General features: G+C 38.5%; 1 protein-coding gene and 1 long non-coding RNA gene across 2 annotated transcripts in view; one reads left to right on the top strand and one right to left on the bottom strand.

Moving 5' to 3' along the window:
• The window catches only part of LOC147374209 (uncharacterized), a 50864-nt gene extending 42088 nt beyond the window's left edge, over window positions 1-8776 (top strand). The window contains exons 4-5 of the long non-coding RNA XR_015162529.1: window positions 6274-6451; window positions 8465-8776. This is a non-coding gene — a long non-coding RNA (uncharacterized LOC147374209). The remainder of the gene's footprint in view (window positions 1-6273; window positions 6452-8464) is intronic.
• A 1393-nt stretch (window positions 8777-10169) lies between these two features.
• The window catches only part of NPSR1 (neuropeptide S receptor 1), a 151505-nt gene continuing 147931 nt past the window's right edge, over window positions 10170-13743 (bottom strand). Inside the window, exon 8 of the mRNA XM_086398065.1 lies at window positions 10170-10423. Coding sequence (XP_086254191.1) covers window positions 10239-10423 — 185 coding nt within the window. The 3' untranslated portion in view covers window positions 10170-10238. The remainder of the gene's footprint in view (window positions 10424-13743) is intronic.

Below are 13743 nucleotides of genomic sequence, written 5' to 3'. Positions count from 1 at the left end.
GTATGCATCCCTATATACAATAGTAAAATGTGGCTGCTTGTGAATTTTACATAATTGAAATCATATAGTATCTTTTAGTATTTATCTTCTTTACTTTTATATTATGTTTTTAAAGATTTTTTTTTACGTTGTGACAAGCAGCTGGGGTGGGTTTTCTTTTGGTCATTTTTGGTGCTATAAAGTACTTTATTGTATGAAATATACCATATTTTTTTAATCTATTGTTCTGGTGGGCATTTGTTTCACTTCCACTTATGGTTCTTATAAATCAGTATTATTATGATTGTTGTTAAGTTGCTAAGTTGTGTCTGACTCTTTTGCGACCGCATGAACTGTAGCCCACCTGTCTCCTCTTGTCCTTGAGATTTTCCAGGGAAGAATACTGGAGTGGGTTGCCATTCCCTTCGCTAATTATTATGAATATTCTTTCACATATATTAAGGCTCACATAATTATACTCTTCTGTAGTATCTTTACTCAGGAATGGAAATGCAAAGTCGTAGAGTATATACATCCTTAATTTTATTAGTTAAAGGCTAGAATGATTGTAGGAGCTTTCCTGATGGCTGAGTTGGTAAAGAATCTGCCTACAATGTGAGAGACTCTGGTTTGATCCTTGCTGCTGCTGCTGCTGCTAAGTCACTTCAGTCGTGTCCGACTCTGTGCAACCCCATAGACGGCAGCCCACCAGGCTCCCCTGTCCCTGGGATTCTCCAGGCAAGAACACTGGAGTGGGTTGCCATTTCCTTCTCCAATGCATGACAGTGAAAAGTGAAAGTGAAGTCACTCAGTCGTGTCCGACTGCCAGTGACCCCATGGACTGCAGCCTACTAGGCTCCTCCATCCATGGGATTTTCCAGGCAAAAGTACTGGAGTGGGGTGCCATTGCCTTCTCTGGGGTTTGATCCTTAGGTTGTACTAAATATTTACCACCAGAAAACAATGAAAATTTCTGATGCTTCACATCCTCACCAACACTTGATATTGTCAAAGTTTTAAATTTCTGCCAATTTAGTGGGTGCATATTAATATTTCACTGTGATTTAATTTACTTTTCCCTGACTTCAGTGAGATTTAACATCTTTTCATTTGGTGTTTTATTGGCCTTTTAGAAAATTTCTTTTCTGAAATCAAGTCCTGATCAATTTCTATCTGTTTTCAATTGTCTTTTCTTAGTGATTTACGTGAATTTTGCATATTCTAAATACTAGATCTTGGTCATTTGCAAATATCATTTCCCATTCTATCACTTGCTTTTTCACCCTTTTTTATGATGTCTTTTGATTTTCTAATTTTTTGGTAATCAAATTTATTAATCTTTTCCTTTCAAAGCAGCAGTTTTTGTGTTTTGTTTAAAGAGCTCTTGCCCTATTCAGAGATCTTAAAGATATTCTCTTACATTATTTCTTCAAGTTGTTTTATTTCATGCAGTTAGATCCATAATCCATCTGGAAGCACTTTTGCATATAATCCACCAGGCTTTCATTTTCATTTTTTTCCATGTAACTGCCCAATTTTCCTTACATCATGTATTGAAAGAGCACCCTTTTTCCATTCCTCTGCAATGCTGTCTCTGAAATAAACAAGTTTTCCAATATGTGGACATCTTTTTCTGAACTTTTTTACTGTTATATTTGTTAATTTGTCTACTCTGACACAATACTATAATTTTCATTATTATGGCTTTGTGATAAGATCAAGTATCTAGCTGATCAAATATTCCCACTTTTTTTTTCTTGGTCTTGGCTAATTTTGGCCTTCTGCATTTCTGTATAAATTTTTAGAGGCAACTTGTAAAGTTCTACAGAATTCCTGCTAGAGCTTAGATTGTTACTATATTAATCTTACTAATTGATTGGAGAAGAATGGATGATTTTATGATAAATCATGGTGTACTTGTTTCTACATTGAATTAGTTCCTTTTTAATACCTTTCAATAGTACTATGATTCCTCCATAGAGATTTACACACCATTTATGAATTTATTCTTAGGAACTTGATCTTTTAAGGCTATTGTAAATTGCAATTGAAAAGTAATTTTATATTTGTTGCTCTTGTGTGGAAATGATATTGACTTTTGTATATTGATTTTGTATCCTGCAACCATACTAAACTTTATGATTACTTTTAATTATTTACAATTATAATTATCAATTCTAATATTGTATCTTATTTTGATATTCTATACATTTATATCAATAATAAATTGATTTTTATTATGCATTGCCAATCCTTATGCCTTTTATCTTTTTGTTTTTGTTGCTTTACTATATTGGCTAGGATCTTAGTACAGTGTTGAATAAAGTGATGATGATAGTATTCTTTACTCATTCATTCTTTATTTCAAAGGGACTACCTCAAAGTTTTATCATTAGGATTTTTGGTACATAATCTTTAGAGTTAGGGATTTCTTTTTAACTCAAATTTGTGAAAATCTTTTATTGTGCCTTAATGCCCAATAATTTTATTGAACATTTCCCCTGTATCTGTTACACTGATAATGTGTTTTTTTTAACTCTTGTAATCTATTAGTATAATGAGTTATTTGAGTAATTCTCTAATATTAAGCCAACTTTGCATTCCTGAAATGAATACAACTTGGTCATGTGTTTTAGTCTTTTTATATTTTGCTGGATTTGGTTTGCTAAAATTTAATTTGGAACTTTTGTTTTTATTTTCATGACAAAATTTCACTTGTAATTTTCCGTTTGGTAATATCATTGTAGGGTTTTGACATTATGGCATTTTTAGTCTAATAAATAGTTTCAAGTCTCCTGAATAGTATAAGTATATAGAATTGGAGTTGTTTTTTATTTAAATTGTGGTAGAACTCTCCAATGAAGGTGTATTTTTTCTTTAGTAGTTATGATATTTACTACTCAACTTTTCTGTTTCTTCTTATGTCAGTTATAGTAAGGTGGCTGTTCAGCTATATTTTCAGTTTGCTTTAGTAGTTGATCATAATATCCTTTTATTATCTCTTTATTGACTTCAAGACCTGCAGAGATATCCTTAAAATAAATAATACTGCTTACTTGTGCCTTCTCTCTTTTTTCCCTTTGACCAGTCTCATAAGAGGTTTATTGCTTTTATTATTTTTACAAATAACAGAATTTTGTCTTGAGCTTCTAAAATTACATGTTTGTTTTCTATTTTATTAAATTTACTCCTGCACATTATTTTCTTGCTTGTATTTCCTGTGGCTTTGTTTTGGTGAATTTCCCTAACTTCATGAACTAGATGATTTATTCATTAACTTAAAGGAAAAGAAGAAAAAGAAGAAGAAAAAAAAAGAAAAAAAGAAAAGAAGAAAAATTCTTTTTAGTCCTTTGTATCCCACACTTTTGATATAATTTCATTATCATTCAATATGATTGTTTTCTACTTTACATGTACTTTTTTCTTTGATTATAAGTACTAAGAAATATATTTTCTGATTTCTAAACCTGGTAATCTGGTTTCTAAACCTGGTTAAGCTCCTGCTCTTGAGTTCTAGCATAATTGTATTGTGATCAGAGAAACCAATCTGTTTGAGCTCAATCTTTTGAATGTTTTGAAGCTTATTTTATTTATGGCTGACATGTGGTCAAGTTTTGTAACTGCTTCACATGTGCTTGAAAAGACCATTTATTTTGGAGTGGTAGGATAATGTGCGCTACCTGTGTTATTCATGTTGTTCCAATTATGCAGATCATTCCTAGTTTTTGTCTCCTTCAATTACTGAAATTAAGTGTGACAAAATTCCCCACTATGGCTGTGGACTTGTCTATTTGTTTGATAGTTCTGACAGCTTTTGAAAATACATATTTTGAGGCCATCTTGTAAATGCTTAGAAATTTAGAGTTATATCATCTCACTGAACTAAAACATTTATCACTTGAAATGTCCCTGTTTATTGCCACTAATGCTTTTTTCCCCCTTAAAATGTATTTAGTCTTTATTAATACAGTCTCACCAGCTTTTAGTACTGTTTCCATGGAATACCTTTGTCCATTCTTTTATTTCCAAACTTTCGGCGTCCTTGTGTTTTAGGCATATCTCTTGCAAATAACATATAGTTGTTTCTTTAAAAGTCTAATCAAACAAAAACTGGAGTATATAATCTGCTTACATTATTACAGTTACTGATATATTTGGATAAAAAAATCCACCATTTTCCTATGTGCTTTCTATTTGTCCCAGCTATTCATATTTCTACTTCTCTCTTTTCTTGCCTTCTTTTAGACTGCTTGAGTCCTTTTATCATGTTTTTCTTCTCTTTTAGTTTCAAAGTTATATAGTTCTTTATTTCTATTATTTTAGTGATTACAACCTACATTCTTGAAATGAAAACATGCATTCTTGGTGTATCAATGTCTAATCTATATTCTACCTACATTCCAGGTAATGCAAGGACTTTAAGCAATTTAACCATCTTAATTTTGTCTAGACTTTATATGTATACTATTGTTGTATATGTGAGTATGAATACTGAGTCACTTCTTTGGGACTTCTTAGGGAGTCCCCAGATAGTCAGAAAACCATGAGACTACATGACACAAGCCTCTGTCCATCTTAACATTCTGTATGCATGGAATTGCACTTTTAAAATGTTAATCAAACCAGCCCTGTTGAGGATAATGCAGTCTTAAAATGCAGCTGCAGAGAAATGAGGCATGTGTTTTTCAGGTTTCCAAAAGCGAGGAGATTGGCCCCTGAACAGGACCATCTACTTTCAGTCAAATGCAATTGAAAAACTGCAAGAAACACTGTTCATTTCAGTTCAGTCGCTCAGTCATGTCCAACTCTTTGCGACCCCATGAATTGCAGCATGCCAGGCCTCCCTGTCCATCACCAATTCCCGGAGTTCACTCAGACTCACGTGCATCGAGTCAGGGATGCCATCCAGCCATCTCATCCTCTGTCGTCCCCTTCTCTTCCCACCCCCAATCCCTCCCAGCATCAGGGTCTTTTCCAGTGAGTCAATTCTTCACATGAGGTGGCTAAAGTATTGGAGTTTCACCTTTAGCATCAGTCCTTCCAGTGAACACCCAGGACTGATCTCCTTTAGGATGGACTGGTTGGATCTCCTTGCAGTCCAAGGGACTCTCAAGAGTCTTCTCCAACAACACAGTTCAAAAGCATCAATTCTTTAGTGCTCAACTTTCTTCATAGTCCAACTCTCATATCCATACATGACCACAGGAAAAACCACAGCCTTGACTAGATGGACCTTTGTTGGCAAAGTAATGTCTCTGCTTTTCAATATGCTATCTAGGTTGGTCATAACTTTCCTTCCAAGGAGTAAGTGTTTTAATTTCATGGCTGCAGTCACTGTCTGCAGTGATTTTGGAGCCCCCCAAAATTAAGTCTGACACTGTTTCCACTGTTTCCTCATCTATTTCCCATGAAGTGATGGGACCGGATGCCATAATCTTTGTTTTCTGAATGTTGAGCTTTAAGCCAATTTTTTCACTCTCCTCTTTCACTTTCATCAAGAAGCTTTTTAGTTCCTCTTCACTTTCTGCCATAAGGGTGGTGTCATCTGCATATCTGAGGCTATTGATATGTCTCCCGGCAATCTTGATTCCAGCTTGTGCTTCTGCCAGCCCAGCATTTCTGATGATGTACTCTGCATATAAGTTAAATAAGCAGGGTGACAATATACAGCCTTGACATACTCCTTTTCCTATTTGGAACCAGTCTGTTGTTTCATGTCCAGTTCTAACTGTTGCTTCCTGACCTGCATACAGATTTCTCAGGAGGCAGATCAGGTGGTCTAGTATTCCCATCTCTTGAAGAATTTTCCACAGTTTGTTGTGATCCACACAGTCAAAGGCTTTGGCATAGTCAATAAAGCAGAAGTAGATGTTTTTCTGGAACTCTCATGCTTTTTTGATGATCCAGCAGATGTTGGCAATTTTATTTCTGGTTCCTCTGTCTTTTATTAATCCAGCTTGAACATCTGGAAATTCATGGTTCATGAACTGTTGAAGCCTAGCTTGGAGAATTTTGAGCATTACTTTGCTAGTGTGTGAGATGAGGGCAATTGTGTGGTAGGGTGAGCATTCTTTGGCATTGCCTTTCTTTGGGATTGGAATGAAAACTGACCTTTCCAGTCCTGTGGCCACTACTGAGTTTCCCAAATTTGCTGGCTGTAGTGAGGTATAGTCATATGACCGTAAAAAAAGTATAGTTGCCATAAGGCCTGTAGCTCACTTAAGATGACTCTAGAAGAGTAGAGCTGCTCTGTTTCCTGCTAAATATAATTTTGTCTTCCTGTTTCCCCACCAGATGCAGGCTTGTGGTCCCTTCCGACACTGTGGATGCAAAAGGAAGAGGCAAAGTCCTTTCTGTATATGGATGTCTAGAGTTGTCATAATGATGTGGGGAAGCAAGTTTAAGCTGTGTGTTTGGTTGAGAAGGGATACTTTTTTCTCATCATTAATCACAAATTAAAGCCATTTAAAAGGTATGGGAAATGTTGCTTGGCAAAATTAAACTTCCGTTAAATTATGCTCAATACAATCCCTGGAAGCAAAGTTTTTACCATTCATATTTAATTTAGTTCAGTAAAGTGGAGACACTTATTTTCTCTAGCATGGCTAAATATATTAAACACATCTATCCTTATTATCCTAAATTTTTGCCTATGCCTGAAGCTAAGTGATATTGCAATCATAAGTGTCTGTGACATCTTGGTGTAGGAAGTAAGCATCTTAATTTTATATATCACTCTGCTGGCTTCTCTGGCCCCACTTCGGTGTCCAAGGCTATAAAAATGACATCACAACACTAAGCTGCTCATTTTCTCCAAGAGTTCAAACTGTATTTCCCAATTGGGAAATGATGTTTCTCTGACTTCATGGTGATAGATGGAGAAATTACACCTTCTAAAGAGCAAACAACGTGGCCATGAGTCATACAATCATTGCCTCCCTGGGGAAGAAATTCCAGAAGCTATGACTCTATGGATTTAATTTAAGCCATTATAATCTCAGCACCTATATCTGTAAAGAACCCACAAGACTCTCTGCTCCAGCCTTATTTTGTTCCTATTTTACAGATGAGACAGTGATGCTCAGAAACATTAAATAATTTGTTCCAAGGTCATAAGACTATGAAACTATTACCAGCATTCCTTAGTATTTAAATCATGTTTCCTCAAGCTCAGAAAATACATGAAAAGGAGGACCCCAAAGTCCTCACCAATATGAAGCAAGTTTCATTGTACTGGCAGCTTGTCTTGCAGCAGCCTGTACCATTATCTTACTGATCTCCAGTCTTCACTGGGAATAGGAGTCTCAGCGCTACAATAACTACAAAATCACATTCACAGGTTTTAAAGCCCACAAAGCCCTTCACTTGACTCTCTCCTTAACTTTCTGGGTCTATTGATGGATGAGGTAGGCATGTAATGCCTTTCTCAGACCAGAGCTTGACAGAGGTTGAAAGCATCTGTCAAAAGAACCCAGGCCTCCCATTTTGCCATGTAGGAAGGGCAGCCACCAGATTTTGCACTGTTAATTGGCTCCCATGCAGACAGTTATCTTAGCAATGATTATGTGGGTCTTCTGTAGCACATCTTGATTTAAAGTGAAATGTCAAAAAGCACTTCTCAACCACTCAAAGCTTCCAGGTTTGCTCACATTTAGCTGGTTGGACAGAAAGGAAGGCAGCCTTCAATACTGTTCTGTAGATGTACAACTAGATTTTTCAGGCTCCACAAATTCAGAAAGTAATTCTAAGATAGATGGTAACTGAGGAGTCTGCTTTCTACCTAAGAGATACGTTTCTTAAGGTCAGATGGAATTGAAAAGAGAGTTTATGGGAAAAATGCCACTGTGACCTTAAGCATGAAGTCTTTGGGTTGACACCATAATGAGGAATGGAGTGCTATTAAAATAATAACTCCACTAGCAGTAGACGAAAAAAGACTTAAGCTCAGGATAATTTTGGGAAGGAGGATTTTGCCAAGGAGATTTTAATGTCAAGAATGTATGTGAGGCTAAAAATAAGGAGCTCACGCGCATCCTAGAACTGTGGGTGGGGATGTATATATAATCAAATTAAATTATTCCACTTCCACTTATGGAAAAATCTGATGGCAAAAATTGATTAGAAAACATTTAGTCATATTTCACTTGGATTATGCTTATATATATCAAACTCCAGGCTTGTCAAAATAAGGCCCACGAGTGCTTCCCAGCCAAGGTGTTAGATAGACAATAGCTAAAATGTGCAAAAATGATAAAGATATTACAGAAACATCATGCCTGGAAAAGCCACAGGCGTTCAGCTCCCAACTATAGAGAGAGAAGTGTCCCTGAGGTATGAGACATGGAACCCAGAGTGGCCTAAATGTGGAATGCAAAGGGAGGAGCCTTCAGAGAGCCAGAAAGACATGTGTGAGACCCAGGTGCCACCTCTCAGAGCCTGGAGGTCAGAGCCCCATGACTTTTTGCGCTGTTTCTTTTCCTACCAGATAAAGTACCCCTCAATTTCGATTTTGCTCTGGAGGGCCAGCACTTATGTTCTTTCTGCAAATCATCTGTTGATACAATGGGACCGTGAGGCTGGCTGCTGCCAACACATCCATCTGCCAACCATGGCCATCTGCAGAGGAGACACAAAGCCTCAATGCCTGGAGATGAATTTATTATTTGTTGACATTTCGAGGACAAACATCTCTTTGGCCACAGCTACTGAAACTTGATTCCAAAAATGGGAGGAAAATCTAGGCCCAGGTAAGCCTTTTATTTACTTCTTAAATTGTAATTATAAGAACATGTACAAACATGCTTTGTTAGTCAATTCCCTCTGTTTGCCCAAGCCTGGGCCCCAGGCCAGCAACGTCTCTGTCCATTGATTCTGGTGCTGACAGCGAGAAGGGCAGCTAGGAGTGGTAGGGAAAGAAGGGGTATCTTTCCTGGCTGGTGTGAATAGTTACAAACTATTGGCCAATACTTGCTGAGGCAGGTGACACACACTTTTTAGTGTTTGCCTTGTGCATCCCCCAAGTGATAAAGGTACAGGGCAGAGGCCCAAGGTGCTAATGGGAACCCAGGAGAGTTGATGGGGCTCAGCCCAGTGCTACCACTGCCCCATGATCTACATGAATTCTGGCTTGGACAGAACCTGCATCTCATGCTTCTCAGTTCTCTCCCGACATGTCATTCTGGAATCCCGTGATCTTTGCTCCCTAAAGAAAGAACAAAGAGGAAAAATCACTTGTCCTGAATAATTTAACTGTTCAGGAGCTAACACTTGTGGAGAACTTATTAAGGATCAGGCATTGTGCTAAGCACTTTTAATGTAATAGCCCTCACCATACTTCCCCACCACTCACAGCCCTCCTTCCTACAGATCAGCACCAGAGCCCAGTGACAGAGACATCACTGGCTAAGATGTAGGCACTGCTATTGCTATTACCCCCCTTTTACTTGTGAGGAAATGGAGGTTTATGGAAGTTAAATAATTTTCCCTAGGTCGCATGTAGCTATGAATCAACAATGGCAGCATCAAACCCAAGCCTGTAACCATTCTGCAATTCCATCATGGAGACAAGAGGAAAGGGGAGGGCAGGGAGGGGCTGATGGGTGAGAGGCCAGAGGCAAGGCAGGTGAGGGATGGTAGCCATTCTAACGAATCAGTGACGTTTAGGATCACTGAGAAATGCTACCATACATCCATAATTCTAGAAGGACTTGAAAGATCTTGTCAACTGATGGAAGACAGATTCAACAGAGGGCATCAAACCCAAGCCTGAAACAATTCTAGTACGATTCCATCCCCTAAGGATTTTTCCACCTACCCCCTGTAGATTGTGCAGTAAAACAGCTGAAAAACAACAGACTGAGTCATTGTGGGAAGGATCTAATTTCAGATCTGTAACTAATTATTCATATAATCTCAATAATTTTACTTAACGTGTGAGCCTTAATTTGTTTATCTGTAAAATGATAATTCTTTGTGTCCTGCTATCTCCATGGCATTGTATTGAGGCAACTCATGGGGAGAAGCTTTAAACGAAAATAAGGATCATCTATATGTGACTCGATTAGGATGATTGCTATAGGAGGTGATGTGGTATAGGAGAAAGCATGAGCCATGGCTGGGGGGCCTGAATTTGAATCTGTCACACTAGCGGGAATTTTTTGACTCTCAGTTTCTCATCTATAACCCGCCCGGGAGCTCTAGCATGAGGAAGACACAGGTTGGAGGTGAGTGCAGAGGGCTTCCCCGTGTCTGAATGCCCCTTACCTGCAGGGGAAGCATATGGAGTTGCTGAAAACACAGTAGATGAGGGGGTTGATGGCACTGTTCAAGGCAGGCAGGTTCTGAATGATCACAGAGGCGTAGAAACGCTCCTTAGTGTTTGGAAGGAGGCTGAAATTGTCCAAAATGTCGAAGAGGAAGTAGGGACTCCAACAGCAGATGAAGGCTGGGGAGCAGAGAACCATTAGCCCTGTAGCAGCCCACAGCCCAGGGGGCCCTCCGTGTTGGCCCTGAGTGGAGCTTCAATGAGGAGGCTCCTTACCACCTGGGATCTCAGAAATATTTAGAACAGTTGTGTGTGTTCATATTAATGTCATGTTTACTTAAACACACACACACACACTCACACATACATACATTACATCCCACAGACGCATTTCTAAAGTTGAGTAAATTTGCTGGAGCTTCTCTATTTGTAAAGGGAGGGTCTGATTTAACTACTGCAGTGATCCTTGAAAGGCTGGGAGCTGTTCAGCATGGCCTCAGCCTCTCATTCTACACAGTGCGAAAAAAAATTCAGCAAATCCCTTTGGAGACTCTATGGTAAAAGACAGAACAAGGAGCACTTTATAGTGACTCCTGTTTTGGGGTAGGCGAGGGGAAGGGGTGATATCTAGTGTTTCAAAACACAGCCTGGCTAAGTCACAAGATTCTCAATTTTATTTTCCATTTCCAAGTCAGCCTTTCCAGGCAACACCCACATTATATACCCCTTACCAAGTGCATTAGTATGCGTGAGACCCTGATTCTGCTTGCATCCAAATCCTCAGAGGAAGGAGATGAGAAATGGAGACCCAGAGTGCGATGGCCAATTTTATGTGCCACCTTGACTAGGTCATAGGATGCCAAATTTTTTTGTTAATCATTACTTCTGATTATTTCTGTGTTCTCAGAGTATTTCTGAATGAGATTAACATTTGAATTTGTAGATTAAGAAAAGTAAGTTGTCCTCCCCAGTGTGGGTGGGCAGTGATCTATCCATAGGTTTGAATACAATAAAAAGGGTGAGTGAGAGAGGAGTCACTCTGTTTGCTTGACTGTCTTCTGGCTAAGACTTTGATCCTCTTTGGCCTTCATACTTTGACTCAGACTGAGACGACACCATTAGCTCTCCTGGATCTGGAGATCTGGGGACTTTTCAGCTTCACAGTCAAATGAGCCAATTGTTTACAATAAATATCTTAATATATATATATAGGTATGTATGTGTGTATGTATATATATATATATATATATAATTTCTCTGGAGAACACAGATTAATACCATAGAGATAAACCTTCTTGGGGTTGACTGGAACCCACATGTGCTCTCTCTTACTTTCTTGCCCCATCCTCTCCACTCTCTTTCTTCGCTTTCTCAGTCATAGGCTTTTTCCTCAGGGAAGTCAGGCTTCCTTTGCCATCTGACTGCAGGAATCAGCTTGTCGCCATAACTCTTTGACTGACACATGTTTTTTTTCCCTCCTTGACCTTGACAATCTGTTAAAAGGGAACAGTTGTAACACAAAGACCACTGAACATTCTGGGCTCTGGTGGTAAAGCCGGGCATTGGCGCAGATAGTAGTTCTGGGGCATGGAGGGGCAGAGCTTCTGTTTGGGGAATTTTGAAAACACGTGTGCATATATTTGTGTGTGTTGTGTGTTGGTTCTGGTTTTCCTAGGGATACCTGTCCCCCTGCATCATGCAGCCAGCCCCACCCACGTCTCATACATCCTTCAAATGCCCATTTGGACATTTATGGAGCAGAGAATCTGTTTATAATGACCCCAGTCTAAAAACCTGATTCTATTTTATATATGACCACAATATTTTAAATAAATACTGAGTTTTCCAGAAGTCCAATTCCCTTGCAAATAGAGGAAAGATTACTTTGTTTAATTTGGAACTTTAGCAGGATTTGTTTACCTACTGGGAAAATAAAGTCACTGACAGCAATACTGCTTTATTTTTTATGTCTCCATGAAAACACACCTGCATTGGTTTGCATTTGTAACTATTATTACTTCTTTATTCTACTAAGGACTGTATCCAAGTATTTATATATTGAAATACATATTATTTTGTTATCAATTATTTTCTTCCTAGTCTCTCTTTATGTTATACATTGCTCTGTTAAGAATTATGTTAGGTTCATAGGTTTTTGTATACATTTCATTTCAGAGTGGTAGAGGGGCATTACAAAATATTTGTTATAGGAAGGGGCATTTTGGTCTGATTGGATCACTGACATGGCTGACCTCCTTGTGGACTTTCTTGCTCTCTGACTAAAGGGAATCCAGTGCTTATGTATATGGCTCCTGATTATAAAAGGCTGTACTGGCTCTGAAACACATATATAAGATATGCTTCCTGACTCAACATCCAGGGAATGTGTATCATGCTCCTGATTGTCTGGGAAAGCAGATAATCTCTGATCTACTTCAGAAGCTTCTGGGAAAGGATTCTGAGCCCCAGTGGGTGGTATGTGCTCTATCCCCAGGTCTGCCTGCAATGTTGTTTTGTGAGTGTATTCTCCTGGCTAAGTCACACGGCATGTGGTCTGTTTGGTATTTTGCAGATGCATTTTAGAAAGGTGAGATGGACAGTTCTGGTGACTTAGTGTACTAGCAGACCTAACATGAGAGCTATGCTCCCAGAGCTCTTAAGAACCACAAGATGGGTAGGGAGGGGTAGTATTTTGAGCTAAGTAAAAAAGGAAATGGCACAAATCTTTTCCTTCATGCATATCCCCATTTGTTCTTTCAACAGATATTAATTAAGCACAGTGTGCATGGACCCTATAAGCCCTTGGTGATAATGTAAGAAAAACAAAAGTGAAAGTCATTGCTTGTGGGGATTTTGCCAGCAGGGGAGATAGACAATAAGCAGATCAATATATATCCTATACTGTCAAGTGGAAGTAGAAATATGAAGAAAAAATAAAGTAGGGTAAAGACTACAGGAGAGACATTTAAGACTTGCCAAGGAGGCCTTTCTGAAGAGGTGGTGTATTGTTGGAAAGCAAGATGATGTTAAGCCATGGCATGGATAAGCCATGCCACCATCTGAAGGTGGGGCATTTCAGGTGGGAAATATTGCAAGGTATGAACAAGTTGACATTTGAAGAAAGAGCAAGAAAACCAGTGTGCCTGTTATACATAGAATGGGCAAGGAAGAGAACAGGGGCATGGGGCTGGATACTTGGCTGGAGGACAGATCACACACACTGTGTAAGACATGGGAAAAAGTAAGATTTTATTCCAGTGTAATGGGAATCCATAGGTGAGTTTGCAGGGTAGTGATAGTGTATGATTAACATTTTTTAAAAGATCACATTATCTGCTTTACAGAGAAGGATTAAGAGAAGATCAGTTGCAGTTCCAGTGTTCCAGGCAGAAGTTGGTAGGAGCTTAGATCAAGGAAATAATTGTATAGATGCTGAAAAATGGTTGATTTTGAGATTTCTTTTGTAGGTAAAGTTTCTGTGCCTTACTGATAGACTAGAT

This window comes from Bos grunniens, chromosome 4 (genome assembly GCF_055505025.1).
Source record: "Bos grunniens cultivar Pamir isolate PY7600 chromosome 4, Bosgru_T2T1.0, whole genome shotgun sequence".
In the NCBI taxonomy this organism is placed as follows: Eukaryota; Metazoa; Chordata; class Mammalia; order Artiodactyla; family Bovidae; genus Bos; species Bos grunniens.
The sequence above is the reverse complement of the archived record's forward strand: the minus strand, read 5'-3'. Positions and strand labels throughout refer to the sequence as shown.